The sequence below is a fragment of the Bufo gargarizans genome, chromosome 2, assembly GCF_014858855.1.
Source record: "Bufo gargarizans isolate SCDJY-AF-19 chromosome 2, ASM1485885v1, whole genome shotgun sequence".
Taxonomy (NCBI): Eukaryota; Metazoa; Chordata; class Amphibia; order Anura; family Bufonidae; genus Bufo; species Bufo gargarizans.
Genome location: NC_058081.1, coordinates 621,170,812 through 621,191,627, shown reverse-complemented (window position 1 = coordinate 621,191,627; position 20,816 = coordinate 621,170,812). Strand labels below are relative to the sequence as shown.

At 42.3% G+C, this 20,816-nt stretch overlaps 1 protein-coding gene across 1 annotated transcript; it reads left to right on the top strand.

Annotated features, from left to right (window-relative positions):
- The first annotated feature begins 694 nt into the window (after positions 1 to 694).
- Positions 695 to 20,517, top strand: LOC122926837 (indolethylamine N-methyltransferase-like). The gene is made up of 3 exons (XM_044278340.1): positions 695 to 833; positions 18,251 to 18,458; positions 20,082 to 20,517. Exons 1-3 carry the CDS (start codon positions 695 to 697, stop codon positions 20,515 to 20,517), a joined length of 783 nt encoding a protein of 260 aa, XP_044134275.1.
- Positions 20,518 to 20,816: the final 299 nt, after the last annotated feature.

Here is a 20,816-nt window from a genome sequence, read left to right as displayed (position 1 = left end):
GTGGCCGCCCTCCATTCATTTCTGTAGGCGTGCTGAAAATAGCTGAGCAGCACGCTTAGCTATATTCAGACGTCCCATAGAAATTAATGGGAAGCGCAGTGCGCAAACATAGCCAGAGCACCATTCACTTCTATGGGGCTGATGGAAATAGCTGAGCTCGGCTATTTTTTGTAGTCTCTTAGAAATGAATGGAGGGCGGCCGAGCATGTGCGGTCCACTCTCCTTCACTGTGTGGGTTCCATTTTAGAGATAGGTGCGGGTCCCAGAGGCATATCTCTAACCCTAGCGATATGTCCCTCATGTATCAGATGGGCCAACCCCTTTAAATCTAAGCATCCCCTGACCAAGGCATGGTTGGCATGGGTGGCCTCCTGACACATGCCAGTCAGAATTCACTAGCTAAGCCCCTGAGGTAATATGAGCATTGTGATAACTTAGAAAGACAGTAATCACTAATGAGCACGTCAGCAAACTCATCTCATAGAAAAAGGTATTAGAGGACAGGAGAAAACATTGACTTGCAGTTTATGTATAACTTTAGATTGAGTAATGCTGATGTTTATAGGACATGTTTTCTACACAAATATATGACAGCCAGAGCCTCATTAATCATTAATAGTGGAGGCTGAGGTTATGTCAGTTACTGCTTATATATACATCTACATACTGTACAAGATCATTTCTGTGTTTCAACATGGAGTTTACTGGAGGGGAAATATATCAGTCCAGCTTTGACCCCAAAGCATATCTGGCCTCATTCTGTAGTCTAGGATCTGGAAGAGACGACATTCTAATGTTCCGCCTAAAAAAATTATTTGAAACATTTGGACCAGGTAAGTGCGGCATACTTTACCTAGATACCGTAGAATTGTCCTAAATAGCAGCCTCAACTGTGTTCCACTGTCTGATCTTGAATCTCCCAGAACATAATGGAAATATTACAAAATAACATTTATTCCATATCCCTTAAAATAACTATACTATATGTCCCACCTACTTAAATGCCTTCAATTCTTTTCTTAGGTTGTTGGGGAAGGATCATTAACCAGCAAATGAGCAATGTATTCTGTGGGTACCCTAATATAGTGCTTATTGTCCCAGTGAGTGTGTTTTCTTCAACAAACAGCAAAGGGGACCATAACATTGTCACAGTATATGTAGGTCCGCCTGTGAGGTGATTGGTATCCCATCCACCTAATCTCCCTCAGCAGATGTTGATTGTAAAACACTGAAGGATACTCTTATCGGAGGCTGTATATCCTCGGTTAACAGACATCATCCACCTTCAGTAGTGATCATCTACCACCAGTGTACTCCAAATGCATGTTTTAGGTACTGCTGATAACAGGTTTAGGGTACATGCACACGACTGTTCCGTCTTTTTAGGTCAGCAAAACGCGGATCTGCAAAAAACGGAAGCTGCCCGTGTGCCTTCCGCAATTTGCGGAACGAAACAGGCGGCTCATTGTAGAAATGCCTATTTTTGTCCGCAAAACGGACAAGAATAGGACATGTTATATATTTTTTGCGGGGCCATGGAACGGAGCAACGGATGCGGACAGCACACGGATAAAACTGAGGCAGTTGTTTTTTTTGTGTTTTTTTTAATATTAAATGTCCACACTGCTGGGGGATGGGGGAAAGGAGATCTGGGATGGGGGATGGGGGAAAGGAGATCATTATATATACTTGGCACTACTGGGGAGGAATGAAGGAGCATTATATACATACTGGCACTATGGTGGAACATTTCATATGGCTTGAGAAAGGCTCATGTTTGAGCCGAAACGTCGCTCTTTGCCACCATATGGGTGAATAAATACACACTATTTTCCTGAAGAAACGTTTTGGAGTGCAGTCCGATTTTTACTCTGTACAAGTGGGTAAGCACCTGTTACCATACTTGGACTTTGCACCCGTTCTTTTTCCTTTATACTTTCTTTGGGTGGTGCTGCCAGTGTTTTTTTCTGCTATATATATATATATATATATATACAGTACAGACCAAAAGTTTGGACACACCTTCTCATTCAAAGAGTTTTCTTTATTTTCATGACTATGAAAATTGTAGATTCACACTGAAGGCATCAAAACTATGAATTAACACATGTGGAATTATATACATAACAAAAAGGTGTGAAACAACTGAAAATATGTCATATTCTAGGTTCTTCAAAGTAGCCACCTTTTGCTTTGATTACTGGTTTGCACACTCTTGGCATTCTCTTGATGAGCTTCAAGAGGTAGTCACCTGAAATGGTCTTCCAACAGTCTTGAAGGAGTTCCCAGAGATGCTTAGCACTTGTTGGCCCTTTTGCCTTCACTCTTCGCTGCAGTCCAGCTCACCCTAAACCATCTCGATTGGGTTCAGGTCCGGTGACTGTGGAGGCCAGGTCATCTGGCGCAGCACCCCATCACTCTCCTTCATGGTCAAATAGCCCTTACACAGCCTGGAGGTGTGTTTGGGGTCATTGTCCTGTTGAAAAATAAATGATGGTCCAACTAAACTGAAACCAGATGGAATAGCATGCCGCTGCAAGATGCTGTGGTAGCCATGCTGGTTCAGTATGCCTTCAATTTTGAATAAATCCCCAACAGTGTCACCAGCAAAGCACCCCCACACCATCACTCCTCCTCCATGCTTCACGGTGGGAACCAGGCATGTAGAGTCCGTCCGTTCACCTTTTCTCCGTCGCACAAAGACACGGTGGTTGGAACCAAAGATCTCAAATTTTGACTCATCAGACCAAAGCACAGATTTCCACTGGTCTAATGTCCATTCCTTGTGTTCTTTAGCCCGAACAAGTCTCTTCTGCTTGTTGCCTGTCCTTAGCAGTGGTTTCCTAGCAGATATTCTACCATGAAGACCTGATTCACACAGTCTCCTCTTAACAGTTGTTCTAGAGATGTGTCTGCTGCTAGAACTCTGTGTGGCATTGACCTGGTCTCTAATCGGAGCTGCTGTTAACCTGCGATTTCTGAGGCTTGTGACTCGGATGAACTTATCCTCCGCAGCAGAGGTGACTCTTGGTCTTCCTTTCCTGGGGCGGTCCGCATGTGAGCCAGTTTCTTTGTAGCGCTTGATGGTTTTTGTGACTGCACCTGGGGACACTTTCAAAGTTTTCCCAATTTTTCGGACTGACTGACCTTCATTTCTTAAAGTAATGATGGCCACTCGTTTTTCTTTACTTAGCTGCTTTTTTCTTGCCATAATACAAACAGTCTATTCAGTAGGACTATCAGCTGTGTATCCACCTGACTTCTCCACAACGCAACTGATGGTCCCAACCCAATTTATAAGGCAAGAAATCCCACTTATTAAACCTGACAGGGCACACCTGTGAAGTGAAAACCATTTCAGGTGACTACCTCTTGAAGCTCATCAAGAGAATGCCAAGAGTGTGCAAAGCAGTAATCAAAGCAAAAGGTGGCTACTTTGAAGAACCTAGAATATGACATATTTTCAGTTGTTTCACACTTTTTTGTTATGTATATAATTCCACATGTGTCAATTCATAGTTTTGATGCCTTCAGTGTGAATCTACAATTTTCATAGTCATGAAAATAAAGAAAACTCTTTGAATGAGAAGGTGTGTCCAAACTTTTGGTCTGTACTGTATATTGGCACTATGGGTCAAGCATTATATATTGGAACTAGTGGGGGGGCACTACAGGGGGACATTAGAGCCACTAGGAGCATTATGGTTATATTATTACTACTAGGTACTGTAGGGGTGTTATTATTTGACGCAATATGGAGGGCATTGCTACTAATGGGGGCTATCTTGGGGAGTATTATCACTATTGGGGGCACTATTACTAATGATGGCTGTGGCGGAACCCGCCTCGCCACTGGGCATTGGAGAGGCCTGGCTGCCCGCCTCCTACCTGCTGACTATGGCCCCTGGTGATTTGGTACGTTTGAATGCAATATTTGGGCATGTGGTATTTTATATTGCTGCTACTGGCCCTTTAATGGCCATGTTATGACTTTTAGGAACAATGCCCCTTTTAGACTGGGTAGCAGATTGCATTCAGGCTGTCTTAAATACTATGTATGTTATTATGTGTTCGGTTAAATTGTATATGTGCATGCCAGGGTTCAAGTTAGTCCATTACGTTTGGTAATTGTATTTTGTGGATTGCGTCTGAGACAATGCTTATTGTGTTGGTTAATTACATCTCAGACAATGCTCATTGTGTTTTGTTTATTGCGTTACAGATAGAGGGAAGGGGATTTTGTGTACAATTGCTGGGAAGGTTTAAATACTGTAGATACATATGATTGGCTGTTTTTGCAGAGCCTGTGGGTGGTACCTTGTTGGAAGATGTGTATAAATCAATGCTTGTGTTAAAATAAAGGGAGTTCCTGTTTTTACCCTCAAGGTGAAGTGTCGTCTCATTCTTGGGGGAGGATTTATTGCATGCTGTCCCAGTTTGACTGCTAGGAGTGTAAACCTATTCGTATGGTTTCCTATTCAACTGTCTACAGCATTCATATGCATCAAGAGGATTTATCTGCTTCTTCGGTTTGGTGATTGTGGTGTCTGCCAGAGTGCTTGGAAGCCTCAGGAAACGCTAGGCGCATCCGTAAACGGAGGTACTCAGTCGGGGTGCCAGGTGATTCGTTACAATGGCAGTCTGGGTGTATAGTATAGTGTTTGTGGAAATGGGGGGGAGCACAACAGGCACAGTATTGGGGGTAGCTTCAAGAGGTTCTCTGGGTTTTTTCATATTGATGACTTATCCTTAGGATAGGTCAGTAATATTAGATTGGGGGTCAGCTGTTTGAGGAGACGGTGTGCGCTGTGCCGTCTCCCTCCTCTTTCCCTGCTCTGCTGCTGTATGTCTATGGGACAATAGCAGTGAACAGCCTGCGCCGTCTCCTCAAACAGCTGATTGGCGGAAGTGTGGGATGTCAGACTCTGTTTTTAGCACATTATTAAGAGATGTGGGCCCCCTTTTGATTTTGCCCAGGACCACATTTTGCTGAGTATGATCACACACTGTCAGCTATTGACAGCTTTACATTGCTATTCAGAGCAGAGTGCAGCTATTTGAGAACCTTAAAGGAGTTCTTCACTTTGTTTAAACTGATGATCTATCCTCTGGATAGAAGCCTCTTCTCAAATGACATCAAGCAGATATACAAGAAGGAAAGGGCCCATGGGTAGCAGACAGGCTCTGTGGCCAAGCGGAGAACAATATAGCTATCAGAAGCAGTAGACTTGGAGATGCCCTAAGGAGTATAAGGAGTATAAGGACATTCAAGAGCAAAGCAAGGACATGGAATCCGGTTGTGTCTCAAATAAAATAAATCTTGGCACAATTAGGTAAGTTAGGCTACTTGCCATTTAGTTAGGTAAGTATATAATGTAATATGTCACTACACTAAATTAACGTGTTGTACTGCATATGGTGATATACAGTTGAAACCAGAAGTTTACATACACTATATAAAAAGACACATATGAATATATTTTTTTTTTAATATCTAACATGAAATCAGAATAAACCTTTCCTGTTTTTGGTCAATTAGGATTACTATAATTATTATTATTTGCCAAATGCCAGAATAATGAGGGAGAGAATGTTTTAACCCCTTTACGGCGCTGGGCGAGTGTTTAAAGATGGTGCCTGCTCCTGCCTGCTGCGGGCACCATTGCCGCGGGTGGCCGTCTGCTTCTTCTAGCAGACACCTGCAGCTAATGTCTACAACCGGCAGTAATGCCGATCGCGGACATTTAACCCCTTAGATGCCATGGTCAATCCTGACCACGGCATCTGAGCGTGCTGAAAACCGAAAGCTCTCGGTTGTGCTCTGGCTCCCCCATGTGGCGATCGGAGGAGCCAGAGCGTGTATGTAGCAGCCCCTGTCTTTATGAATGACAGGAGGCTGCTGCATAGTATTTCCTATGGAGCCCAAGTGCATTGGAATCTATAATAATAGCAATCTAATGATTGCATATTATAGTTCCCTATGGAAACTATAAAAAAAAGTGCAAAAAATAAATATAAAAGAACTAAAAAAATAAAAAAATGTACATCATAGTATAAAAATATAAAAATATATTCCCCATACGGCAAACAGCAAAACAGAAAAAGCGTCCAAATGGCCGATTCGCCATTTTTGGTTGCTATATTTATTACAAAAAATTTAAGAAAAAGTGATCAAAAAGTCATACACACCCCAGAATGGTATCAATGAAAAGTTCAGATCACCTCGCAAATAATAGCTCTGTACACGTAATTACATAAAAGTTATAGGGGTCAAAATATGGCAACAAAAAAATAAAACAGTTTAATTTCTTTTTTATCACTATCAAAACGCAAGAAAAACTATACATATAAGGTATTGCCGAATTCGTACTGACCTGTAGAATAAAAGTAACTGGTCAGTTTTATCGCACATCGAACATTGCAAAAAAAAAAAACGTAAAACTGTGGTGGAATTGCTTTTTTTTTTGCAATTTCACCCCAATTGAAATATTTTCTCCCACTTCCCACTACATAATATGCAATATTAAATGGTGGCATTGGAAAGTACAACTTGTCCCACAAAAAACTACCCCTTATATGGCTATGTGAACAGAAAAATAAAAACGTTATGACTCTGGGAAGGCAGGGAGCACAAAACAAAAATGCAAAAAAAAAAACCTTTGGGCCTTAAAGGGTTAAGGCAATTTTATTACTTTCTGCAATTTCAAAAATGTACATACGCTAAGATTACTATACCTTTAAACAATTCTGGACTGCCGATATGATGATGACATGTGTTTGGAAACTTCTGTTAGGTTTGTTGGTAACATCTGAGTTAATTAGAGACACACCTGTGAATGTATTAAAATGCACCCCTGAAACACACTGCTTCTTTGTGTAGCATCATGGGAAAGTCTAAAGAAATCGGCCAAGATATCAGGAAGAGAATTGTGGACTTGCACAAGTCTGGCTGTCACAACCAGACAGCTGAGAAGCTCTGACAGAAGCCTTTCAGAACCTCCTCCTTGAGTTTTCTTTGTGCTGTTCAGTTCCTCATCTCGTTAACCTCTCTCAGCTGTCATGTAGTTGGACTGATTGCTTCCCTTTAAATTCCTCCCCATAATGCATTACTGGGCGGCTTATACTACTTCCTGGAGTGTGTGTGCATGCTGATCCTGTTTTCCACTCTGCTACAAAGTTAAGTGCTGAACATTTATCTGTTATTTTCTGTTTGCTGGATCCCAGGTGACCCTGACTCTCTCCGTGTCTGGTGTAGGGAGCCGGTGGTCGTGTCCCCTCACTATTGTAGGGTGTTCAGGGGTTATATAGTCGAGGTACGTGGATATGCAACCATCCACCTCTGGGATCTTTGCATAGGCTGAGCAGCCAGGGAAAGTCTCAGGTCTTGTGCAGGGGTCTCCCTTTTGGTTCCTTAGCTTTGGATCCAGTGAGTCATATATGCATGTTGCTTTGTCTTGTTTCCTGTACACCGTCCGTGACACTGGCTCAACCTTGGGTGCAATTTCAAGATACCTGAAGGTGCCTCGTTCATCGCTACAAACAATTATACGCAAGTACAAACAAGATGGGAATGTCCAGCCATCATACCGCTCAGGAAGGAGCTTCCCAGAGATGAACGTGCTTTGGTCCGACATGTGCATATCAACCCAAGAACAAAAGCAAAAGACCTTGTGAAGATGATGGTGGAAGCTGGAAAGATTGTGTCAATATCCACAGCGAAACGAGTACTGTATCAACATGGGCTGAAAGGCCACTCTGCCAGGAAGAAGCCATTACTCCAAAAAAGCCAGATTAATGTTTGCAAATGCACACAGGAACAAAGACCTACATTTTTGGAGACATGTCCTGTGGTCAGAAACGAAAATTGAACTTTTTGGCCATAATGACCATCATGAGGAAAGAAGATTATGTGGAAATACTGAAGCAACATCCCAAGACATCAGCCAGGAAGTTAAAGCTTGGGTGGAAATGGGTCTTCCAAAGGACAATGACCTGAAGCATACTGCCAAACCGGTTACAAAGTGGCTTATGGATAACAAAGTCAATGTTTTGGAGTGGCCATCACAAAGCCCTGATGTCAATCCTATTGAAAATGTATGGGCAAAGTTGAAAAGGCAGTTACACCAGTTTTGTCAGGAGGAATGGGCCCAAATTCTGACCAACTATTGTAAGAAGCTTGTGGAAGGATATCCAAAACGTTTGACCCAAGTCATACAGTTTAAGGGCAATGGTACCAAATAATAATGAATGTATGTAAACTTTTGACTTTGCAGAAAGTAATAAAAAATGCCTTAAAACATTTTCTCTCTCTCATTATTCTGGCATTTGGCAAATAATAATTATGGTAATCCTAATTAACCAAAAACTGGAAAGGTTTATTTTGATTTCATGCATATGTGTCTTTTTATATAGTGTATGTAAACTTCTGGTTTCAACTGTAGGTCCTGAGAATTTCCAATCCCAGTGGGCTGAAGAACCACTTGATTTCTGTTTCCCGATCCTTCTCTGAAATACCTGATATTGATCACTGACTCTTCTCACTGCTGCTTCATTGAACTTGGAAGTCCAGAGCCTCCCTGACTTGCAGTATACCTAACACTTTATTGTCTTGTTGAAGGTTATGCCTCTGCACAACTCAACAAGATGAGCTCCCAAGCTAGTGCTCTCTGTTATCATTCAGCATTTATTATTTGCACATATATCTTGGCTGAGAGGCTCCCTTGTATTGTCTTTTTCTCCTTGTACACAGGTATCAACTAATCTGGTAAGTGTATGAGTGTAACACCAAATTAGTTACGCCACCAGATTGATACATTACATATGGTGATGCAGGTTCAAAAAGATGGGGAAAAAATAAATAAATAAAATGTATGAATAGATTCATTTACTAAGGGGGCTGCTTAGTTGGCATATTGATGTTGTTACAAATATAAAGTCTCAGTAGTGTGTTATATGATAAAATATAAGCAAGATGGACTGATCATGTAAGGGTGAGGAGGAGAAAGGTGCATGTAGTTCTGCTACAATATCATGACACTGTATTGAAAATCTATCCAACAGTTCACCTATAGGGTCTCAATTTTGTGGCATATATCGATGACAGATTTTGTCCCATTTTGTTCTAAAAAAAAACTACTTGATACATATGCAAATTAACCTGAGATGAGTCCTGTCCCTGAGATGAGTCAGGGACAGGACTCATTTCAGGGTAATTTGCATATGTATCAAATCGTTTTTTTTTTACACAATAAAAGCACACAGAGCTATGGGGACTGGGTATTGTGGATGTTCTAGCGGCCATCTAGCAACCCATGTCCTCAGCTCTATACACAAAATCCCGGTGACAGGTTCCCTTTGAATCTACTCCAGCAAGGGAGCTGGTGTAGATTTTAGATTGTTGGACATCCTGCTGGAGAAAGCAAAAAAGTTAGGTAAAGGCTAGCCTCCACATCGCTAGTCTTAATAATTGTGCCTGATAGTCCCTAGCTACAAGGGATATATATATATATATATATATATATATATATATATGATAATGGGTGATTTATCAAAACTGGTGCAAAGTAAAACTGGCTTAGTTGCCTATAGCAACCAATGAGAGCGAGAATTTCATTTTCCAAAGGAGCTCTGAAAAATGAAAGGTAGAATTTCGAATTGCTGCTATGGGCAACTAAGCCAGTTTGCACCAGCTTTGATAAATCTCCCCTAATATCTTCAGATGGATTGCAAATTAGATAAATCTTGACATAGGTGTATTCCAAATATGTATGCAGGGATCTGAAACCAAAGCTATCACCATACCAGATTGGTATTGCAGTGGCCAAGTTTGGGGTGGTCCCAACGCTACAATAGGTCCTTTGGACACTGTTGAGGTGTCACCTTGTATTGCTGCTTCCCTGAAGGGAAGGGAAGGGGTGTGCACCCCAATTGGAAATCAGTCCACAGAACCAGGGTTTGCAGTAAACCAGTGTGCTTCTTTTCTAGAGGAACTCAAGTGCAAAACAATACAGGAACAGCACTGAGCTGGCTTCTCCCTGACAGAAGTAGGTTTCAGGCATGAGCTAGATTTCCCTATCTCTCTCAGAAGGCTGGCTTCCTTGTTAAAGGGTTGGTGGCCCAGGGTCTGTGGCTCAGTCATCCAGCTGGTTCCCTGGTCAAAAGGCTGGTGACCCAGGGTCTGCTTATCCTCATCTCAGCATCTTAACATCTCAGCAGTCTAGCAGAGTCTTTCCATCTAAGCACTGGTCCCTATCTGCAGACAACAGAGGGCTCTAACTGTTCTCTTTACATACAGTTTCCAGTTGAATTAAAACTAGCTAAACTTCTAGTGGGATGGGTGGAGGGGATAAACATACAGTGCTGCCCATAATTATTCATACCCCTGTCAAATTTTGACATAAAGTTACTTTTATTCAACCAGCAAGTAATTTTGTGACGGGAAATGACATAGGTGTATCCCAAAAGATAATAAGACGATGTACAAGAGGCATTATTATGGAAAAAAAACATTTCTCAGCTTTTATTTACATTTGAGCAAAAAGTGTCCAGTCCAAAATTATTCATACCCTTCACAAATTGTCACAGTCTGTGGGAAAATCAAGAGTTCTATACCATTACAAATAGTCCAAGCTGTTCTAAAGCATCCAAATTATCCTGATTTATTGGCAACCGCTGTTTTAATCAACTCAACAGGTGAAAAACAGCAGCTCTCTGCAGTTGATTTGTGGACAGTCATGGCTAAGACAAAGGAGCTCAGTGAGGACCTGCGGCTGTGCATTGTGGCTGCTCACAAGTCAGGAAAAGGCTACAAGGCCATTTCTAACTGTTTTCAAGTTCCAGTGGCAACGTATTATTAAAAAATACAAGATGTTCTGCACTGTGGAAAATCTCAGAGGACGTGGTCGGAAGCCAAAAGTGACACCTGTGCTGGCCAGGAGGATAGTTAGAGAGGTGAAAAAGAATCCAAGGATCACCACCAAGGCCATCCTGGTGAATCTGGGCTCTGCTGGTGGCAATGTCTCAAGGCAGACAATCCAACGGACACTGCACACTGCTGGGTTCCACGGATACAGACCAAGGAGGACGCCACTTCTCCAGATAAGACACACAAAAGCTCGCTTGGCCTTTGCAAAAGCTCATCTGGACAAAGAAGAAGACTTTGACAGATAAAACAAAAATTGAATTGTTTGTTCACAATGATGTTTCCTTCATTTGGCGTAAAAAAGGAGAAGCCTTCAACCCAAAGAACACCATCCTCACTGTCAAACATGGTGGTGAGAACCTGATGCTTTGGGGGTGTTTTTCAGCCAATGGACCAGGGAACCTAATCACAGTAAACGGCACCATGAAAAAAGAGCAAAACATGGGGATTCTCAACAACAACATCAGGCAGTCTGCAGAGAAACTTAGCCTTGGGCACCAGTGGACATTTCAGCATGACAATGACCCAAAACACACAGCAAAAGTGGTGAAAAAATGGTTAGCAGACAACAACATTAACGTTTTGGAGTGGCCCAGCCAGAGTCCAGACTTGAATCCAATTGAGAATCTGTGGAGGGAGCTAAAGAGCAGGGTGATGGCAAGAAGACCCTCCAACCTAAAAGATTTGGAGCTCATTGCTAAAGATGATACGGTAAAAATACCTGTGGAGACATGCAAAAAGCTGGTCTGCAATTATAGGAAGCGTTTGATTGCTGTAATAACCAATAAAGGCTTTTCTATTGATTATTGAAAAGGGCATGAATAATTTTGGACTGGACACTTTTTGCTCAAATGTAAATAAAAGATAACAAATGTTTTTTTTCCCCACAATAATGCCTCTTGTACATCGTCCTATTATCTTTTGGGAGACACCTATGTCATTTCCTGTCAAAAAATTACTTGCTGGTTGAATAAAAGTAACTTTAGTTCAAAATTTGCCAGGGGTATGAATAATTATGGGCAGCACTGTAGGCTAAACAGAAACAATGTTACAGTTTTATTCTGTCACAGACTGATAGAGTTTCAATGGGAGTCTATGGAAATGACCGAGCAGTTTTTTCAGACATAAACAAGTCTTTGGATATAAACAACGGAATTAAATCAGTCAGAAGGTCAATGTGTCTGTTTTTCCTCCAAAACATTGCATAGGTAGAAAATCATAAAGTCTTTTATTAGCTGGGTGTGCATTAACCTTTTCCACAGTTCAGTGCAAGGTATAATAACTGCAATAACAGTGCAAATAAACAGAACATATAACAACAAACATATAAATGTAGTTTAATAATATGAAACAGCATAAGTGCACACAACGGCATAAATCATAGTGCAAGTTAACCATTCAAAGTGCAAAAAAGTATGGAGTTTATTGGCTTTCCACAGTAGCAATAGGAACAAATGTCCACAAATGTTCATAGTCCAAGGTACCCTTACACCAGGGTGCTACAGTATGTTATCCTGCATTTGGTAATACAAGTCTCAAGACATCAAGGGGAAAAGGGATGAAACTGGGGGACATTTATATTACAAAAACTGTCTAGATGGTGTATTATATTGAATCATTAATACAAAGGATAGATTTGAGAATCACTTGGTGTGGGGGAGGAAAGGGCATGTGGGATGAAATTATTCTCTTACGTCATGACCCTATATCCCAGGTCTCACTAAAAGCATGCCTGTAGTCCATAACTATAAAAAAAGTATGCTTTGAGTTGTAGTCCTCCCATCATATACAGTACCTCCTCCCTGTAATCTCCTCTGATGCTGGTATATAGATTAAGGTTTCCATTCTCTGTATTTTGTATCATCACTGTTCAAAGTATAGTCTCTTAGGATAACATCAAGATACGGGCTACAATATTGTGTAAGCCTGTTAATGCCATATACAATATGTCTACCTCTAATGGGGTTGAACACCTACTGTATATTAACCGACCTATAAAGACCACACATCTCAAACACAACTCCTACAGAACCAGTGTGTATACCTAGTGGGACATCGATGTCTCCCCGATGTCATCTATGTTATCCTGTTGTCTACCTTCCCTTTGCTACCCTTGCATATGTTTGGTGATGTTTATGTATGGGTGGATGTCTTGTCTAGTGGTTGTTACATGTCTGGTCTGTTGGTGTCTGTAGTTCAGCATGTTTGCTAGACATGTTCCCTGTGTGTTCTGCCTCCGGAAGGGGGTCTCAGGGTTCCCCGGAGGGGGAACCACAAGCCTGGATGCAGCGCTGCCTCTTGCTGCATGGGGGTTCAGGCAGTAACTGGTGTGCTGGATTCCTGTGTGTGTTGTTGGTACACTGTCCTGTTTGGTGTGAGGGCTCCAGTACTTATGCTTGAGTTCCAGTCGTGGTGGCAGCAACAGGTAAGTGTGTTGTTCTGTGTTCTTATGTAAGGGAGAGGATTAGGGAAGCATTAGGAAGTGGCCTGCTCCCTGTCCTCGGTGTCCTGGCTTAGTTGCTACCCCACCTGCTTCTCATTGTACGGTGGGGAGTTTCCCCCACTCCCCACCGGGACACCTATGCCATTCCAGATTACTGGCTAATCACATAACATCTGGTTTCACTTACAAATATTAGGCTTTAACTCAAGAGACACATATCATTTCTAGTTTGAGTACATTTACATAAATTACAGATTTTGATCATTTTTTTGGTTGACAGGTTCCACTCCCTTGTTCCCTTAAACTTAGACTGTATTCTGTGATGGTTCCCTCTATCCCTTATGCCTCTTCTAGTTATGCCTTATGCTCTTTTGCAGTGAGCCTCTGAGGAGCAAGTGCAGAGGATGCAAGTGGCCCTGATGAGATGTTTTGTCATGGTCTACTCCTTCAGGCTGTTGCTCCCTGGGGATTGGTGAAGTGGAAAGGTGATTTAAAGACTCCCTCAGGCCAAAAGTAAAAGTATAATGTCTCTTTTTAGCCAGTGGAAAAGATAACTTGTAGTACATCCAGCAGCAGTAGTTTGTAAAAAGTGCAATTTCTATCCCCAGATGAGGTATGGTGATAGGCAAAGTGGCAATTTATGGCACCTCTGATGTGCTATCTTGAACCTCTGGCTAACCGATTTAATCTGGCACTTGTGGCTATGGTTGTCCACTGTGTAATGCAGACTTTGAGTTGGTCTGGCCTAGATGTTGTTTAGGTGATGGGTGTCTGAACTGTAGTCACTCATCTGCTGCAGGGTCTGTAAAGCTGTGGCTTGCTGGTCACTTTGTTGACTATCAATGCTGTAGCTTCTTGTAATGCTGTATCTTGGTGTTCTTGCAGTCTCTCTGGAGTAGTGATCTCACAGGACTATAGAATTGCAGTACCCCAGATCTGTTATGCTATGTTATATCTTTTCATTGTCATGTTATGCTCAGTACACCAGAAATGATAAAGTACATTTGGCATTAAGAACAAAACTAACCATCCCATTGTTCCCCTTTTTGGTAGCAGTGGGCTGGTCCGACTTCTTGCCAGGAGGGGCACAGCTAGCTAGGCTGGTGAGGAGCAAGGAACCACAAACATCTGCTCCTGCTCCAAGAGTCTTAATCAGCTCAACTGTGAGGAACGCTACACCAGGGAGACTGAAGGTCCAAGATATGGATATTTTTCAGAGTCACAGCGCTACAGTCAGCAGGATGACCAGCAACTATAGCTTCACAGATCCTGCTGCAGAAGAGGGAGAACACGTTAAGACGCCCATAACCATAGTCCAGGTCAGGCAAACCTAAAAGCCTTTATCGGTTTGACACCTATAGTCATAGGTGCCAGTTTATAGCTATAGTGAAGGTGAATCAGGAGAAAGAGAATCCTTCCACTATACTTCATCAGCTGGGGATAGAGACATGGCACCTTGTACAGACTGCAGCTGGATATCCTTTGAACTCAGTAAAGAAAGACATTTGTTCTTCAATATCTGCCTGATTCCTTCATGCCATCTTTTTATTGCACCAAACCCTAGGGAGCAACGACTTGAGGGAGTACACTGTGACATAGCATCTCATCAGAGCCACTACCACTCCCATCCTCTGCACCATATCCTCAGGGTCTCACTGTTTAATCAGGACTGGTCCCTAAAACCTATGGAGTAGGAGCAATTGGACATTCTTCCTTTGTCCTTAATGTCCTAGCTAGAGCTTCCCCTCCTGGAAGGAAGCATGACCAACACACTCCTACTAAGAGAGGAGGAATATGGTGGTTAACTCTGCCCGTGCCAACCATACAATCCATCCCTTACTATCTGCTGGTGTACATACTGTATATAATAAAGCAGGCATGGCCAACCTGCGGCTCTCCAGCTGTTGTAAAACTACAACTCCCACCATGCCCTGTTGTAGACTGTCCGGGCATGATGGGAGTTGTAGTTTTGCAACAGCTGGAGAGCCTCAGGTTGGCCATCCCTGTAATAAAGCATTCATATAACATGACATAGCAGTTGCAGATACCCCCAGGTCTGGGGTATTGCTCTTTTCCTTGGTTGGCCCCTTTTATTAGGTCCCAGAATTATTTTCCGACGGTCCCTGCTCAATATCCGAGGATTCAACCTTCTAAGATGAAATGTCCGTAATGTTACACTGTTAGTGTTTATAATAATGGAGTAGGCCCTAATTGACTTGAAATCTGAGAAGTCCCTCAAGAATTGTTTATGTTTACATTCCTTTATAAAGTATTAGACATGTTCAATTTCCTTTGCTAGGGATACTTCACACATTACAAAATCTGAATGTTCTTTTAGTTTCAGAATATTCTCAACCTGTTTACCCAAAGGTTAAAGGGCATCTGTCAGTAGATTTGTACCTATGAAACTGGCTGACCTGTTGTATGTGCACTTGGCAGCTGAAGGCATCTGTGTTAGTCCTATGTTCATATGTGCCCGCATTGCTGAGAAAAATTACGTTTTAATATATGGCATAAGGGCTGGATTCCTGCTGAGAGCAAGAGCGCAGGGCGTCATTGGTTGCTATGACGCCGTGCACTTCCTGCTGCCGCCGCAATACAGTAATACACTGGTATGAAACACGGCCGTGTGCATTCGGCCTTACTGGGAGGAAAGTATACTGTGATATAACTCAGAACTGTACCAATTGCTGCCATTTGTACTGATACTCTCATCATCTTCAGTAAAGAGACTGTTATCTGTTTCTACTAAACGGGCCTGATCATTGACATCATCATCCTTTCACTTTTGCATTTGACCTCCTGTCATACATGCCACCAAATATCCACCATCAAGGGCAAACTAACTACCACTAGAGAGGAGCCCCAGAAAGGTCCACAGAGTGGCACAAGGGTAGAAAGGGTGCACACTCCATTCACTGCATGACCCAGGGAGAGCCCTGCCTCTGTGAACTGTGAGTACTACTACCGTCATATTCACTACCAGTCCTCTCATCCTCGTCTCTCCTGCGGGTCGCTGCAGAGGTAGTATATCTGGGGTTAACAGACAATCTCCACTTTTAATGGTGATGATCTACCATCAGTATACCCCAATGCAAGTTATAGGTACTGCTGATAATAGATTTAATCCCAGATTAAACATGTTTGCAGTACCTTAAACATGCATTGGGGGTATACTGGTGGTCGATGATCACTTGTGAAGGTGAAGGTTGCCTTTTAACCCTGGATATACAACCTCCAAAAGGAATATCCTTTGGTGCTTTATAATGTACCTGCACTGAGGGAGATTAGGTAGATGCGACACCAGTCACCACTTGGGTGAACCCGTTCTACTATACCGTGACAAGGAGTACAGTATGTTATGGTCCTCTGTGCTGTGAGTTAAAGAACACACTCAGTGGGACAGTAACCACTATATTAGTGTACCCAGAGAATACATGGTCCACTTGCTGGTTAAGGCCTCATTCACACGGCCGTTGTGCGGCCGTTCCGTACATTAGGGACCGCAGTGTCTCTGCGGAGACATCGCATATCACAGTTGGTCACCCTCAGTACTGATACAATGGACACTAACAGCTCAAGACATCCTGCAGCAACATGTTTTGCCTCTAATGGCAGGACTTCCAACTCGTGTTTTTCAGCAGGATAATGCTTGCCCACACACAGCAAGGGTTTTCTAGGAATGTCTCCATCAGATTGCAACACATCCTTTGCCTGCCTGGTCGCTAGATTTATCACCAATTTATGGGACCAGCAACCTACTAGTGTGCATGATCTACAGGCCCAGCTGCAACATCTGTGGGCAAATGTGCTGCAGAATACCACATGGAACCTGTATACCCGAGTCTATGCCCAACCGTATCTCATCTTGTATTCAGGCTAAAGGTGGACTAATAGGATACTACAGCCTCCTATCAATTGTACAGTTTTCCCCAACAAACGTATCCTTTTTCTCTAATATTGTAATGACTTACTAATATCATCATTACATTCAAACATCTAAAGTTTAATTCGATTCCAACAACTCCTTCTTGGTGCATTATTATTTTTTCTCAATGAGTGTTCTTATATGTTATACATCCTCTTGTTATACATCTACTTGTTATACATCTTCTTGTATGGACCATGCTGGTATAACCTGGGCATATTCTGGAACAGAATATGTGTAGAGTAGAAAATAGTAAAAACATCCAATTTTTTTTTTTTTTTTTTACTATAAACAAAAAAGCAATCCAGAGTACACACCTGCCTGGCTGATTTATTTTGAACAATCAGTCCTTACTCATAGCCTCAGCTGGTTCCACAATTGGCAGCCTTAGTGGGCCTAGGTAACACTGGCACTTTGCCACATATTGCCGGGCTGCACTTGGACTTGCATCCTGAAACACTGGCAAGTCCAGGTGTAGCAGATAATTGCTGGCAAATCATGAGCACTATCAGTGGCTGGTAATGTGTATGTGCAGTATCATTCTAAGGCGGTGAGTTGACCAGCTGAGGTTATGGTGTGTGTGGTTCTTCTCCACTACATGCAGCATCACAATTTGTTCACCCTTGCTCCTCCTGCCAACCCCTCCTTCTTGGTTGACAGAGCCAGATGAGATGACTATGCAGGAATGTGACACTGTCAATTAAGAAGGAGGGGGGGGCAGAGCAGGAGGTGCAAGGGTGCACAAAGAAGCATTGGCTGCCCTCTGTCTACTTAATTTAATTGCTCATTTGGATATGGATTAAAAGTACTCGTTAAGTGAAAGGTATTATTTACCTTTCATTGTGATTTGCTTGTCATTTCAGAGCGGCATTTTCATGATCTGTTGTGATTGCAGTGGTTGGCTTTCTACTGATCAGACTTTTCCAGACATATTCAATATCCTGATCTCATTTTTCAGGAGGCCTCAGAGGAGATGTTTTGGTTGACATTGGAACTGGACCAGCAATATACCATCTCCTCTCTGCCTGTGAATCATTTTCTCATATCATTGCAACTGATTTCACAGACAGTAATAGACAAGAGCTGGGGAGATGGTTGAGAAGTGAAATGGGAACCTTTGATTGGTCAGAGACTGTGAAGATTGTTTGTGATCTGGAAGGTGTCAGGTAGGTCACTCACCTACAATAACTATCTACGGAATACTGCTAATGGGAATCATAATAATTTATATTTAAAAAAATACACACAGCAGAGATAGCCTAGTTAGAGGTATGGTGGACTTCTTATCCCACTTATAATTCCCACAAATAACTTAAAATATGTGCTAAAGCGTACCTTTCACCTGCATTTCACTTAATAAACTATCAACAGTACCTTATAGATCATCCTCATTGTGTTATCATACAGTCTTGTCCCGCTTTTCTGCCATGTATATGCATGAAAAAAATCGCCTTATAAAGTACTCTTCTCCAGCTCCACAAGTCACGATAGAAGTCAAGGGGGTAGCCCTTCCCTCACTCCAGGCTGTAACTCCCCTGCCCTAACCCCGCCTCTATGCAGTCTAATTGACACCCGACTCAGTCGCCGGGACCGCGCTTGTACAGGCGGCGCATGTGCCGTCGGCCTTGGTAGCAGCGCGTAATTCAGTTACAGGATCGCGCTTGAGTCCGCGCGATAGACGGGATCGCGCTGCTACTGAGGCCAACTGCGCATGCGCCGCCTGTACAAGCGCGGTCCCGGCGACTGAGCCGGGTGTCAATTAGACTGCATAGAGGCGGGGTTAGGGCAGGGGAGTTACAGCCTGGAGTGAGGGAAGGGCTACCCCCTTGACTTCTATCGTGACTTGTGGAGCTGGAGAAGAGTACTTTATAAGGCGATTTTTTCATGCATATACATGGCAGAAAAGCGGGACAAGACTGTATGATAACACAATGAGGATGATCTATAAGGTACTTTTGATAGTTTATTAAGTGAAATGCAGGTGAAAGGTTTGCTTTAAGACAAAAGTAATATACGCATGAGGTTCTGAGTCACAGCTAAAACACTTTAGCTATTCTTACAGCCTCATTTTCCTGAAATGGATCCAGACAAATGTCTGCTGAATATCTGCCCCTGTCCTGACTAGCTATATTGTTAAGGATGCATGCATCAGAAGAATTCACACTGACACCATGTTCAGTATATGAACTTCCTTTCTTTTAATGTGTCGGGCAGAGGGGGTTTAAATATACAAGCATCGGATGTCCTGTGCAAAGGCTACTTGTAAGCTTCTGATTGGTCATGTCCTTATAAGGTAAAACTTTCTCCAAGACTGTGTTTCATCTTGGGGGTTGTCTCTGGATAAAGGCTCCACCTTGATCTCACATTCCTTTCTTGATGGGAGGGGGAGCATTGCATAGTGGCTATTTTTGAGTAAGGGATTTAAAACAATATAAAACACATATATAAAGTACAAAAAGTGTAACAATATAAAAGTATAAAAGAAATAGGGATTTTACTATATCTAGCACATTCCCATCTGTTAATGTGGAACTCCCTGTGGAAAAACATCCTTGTGCGGGGTCATATATCCCATAAAAAAGCATATGACAACCTAATTTGTCCTTAATTTGTGGCATGTACTTTCTTGGTTTGGAAAATTGGTTATCGTTGAGGTTCCTCTGAATTATTGAACTATAGGAGATTCATAGGAAGTGTCATAGGCCCAATAAGATAAAAAGATCCAATATTAAAATTTTCTCCATGCAGCCTGTCTGTGGCTATCATGTTTTTGTATTTCTTTTAAACAGAGACAATTGGGAGGAAAAAGGGGACAAATTACGATCCAGAATCCAGAAAGTTCTGAAGTGTGATGTAACCAAGACTAATCCACTGGATCCCACAGTGATCCCCCCTGCGGATTGCCTGATCACAGCGCTATGTTTGGAAACAGCCTGCACAGATATTGACGCATATTTCTGTTCTCTGAGAAACATTACAACCCTGCTGAAGCCTGGTGGACACTTGGTTTTGATTGGGGTCCTTGGAAATTCCTTTTATAGGGTGGGAGAGAAGAAATTCTTCTGTCTGTCATTAGATGAGCAGACGGTAAGGAATGCTGTCATGGATGCTGGCCACAGTATTAAGGATTTGGAGCTTTACTACCTTCCCAATCCGATCTCTTGTGCCCATATTACAGATACCTATGCCAATATTTTCCTTGTGGCACAAAAAAATTTGACATAAGCCTTGATATACCATAAAGAAGAGTTGATTCAGATACTTGTATTTCAAGCTCATATTTAATATATAATAGTAACATAGTTTATAAGGCCAAAAAAAAAAAAAAACACCATGTGAGGTAGAAGCTAGTGTTGATCAAGCACCTCGGGTGTTTAGGTGCTCGGTCGAACACCTCGGGATGCTCGGGTGCTCTATCGAGCACCCGGGCACAATGAATGTCAATGGGAGAACCCGAGCAATAAATCTGGTTCATAGGAAAAGGTCAGAAATTGATGGAAACACCACCAAAATGGTTTGGGAAC

Excerpts from the sequence above, each read along its gene's own strand:
- LOC122926837 (XM_044278340.1), top strand. The coding sequence starts at position 695 with ATGGAGTTTACTGGAGGGGAAATATATCAGTCCAGCTTTGACCCCAAA. Across the intron at positions 834-18,250 it reads ATTTGAAACATTTGGACCAG|GAGGCCTCAGAGGAGATGTT; the intron begins GTAAGTGCGGCA and ends CTCATTTTTCAG. Across the intron at positions 18,459-20,081 it reads TGTGATCTGGAAGGTGTCAG|AGACAATTGGGAGGAAAAAG; the intron begins GTAGGTCACTCA and ends TCTTTTAAACAG.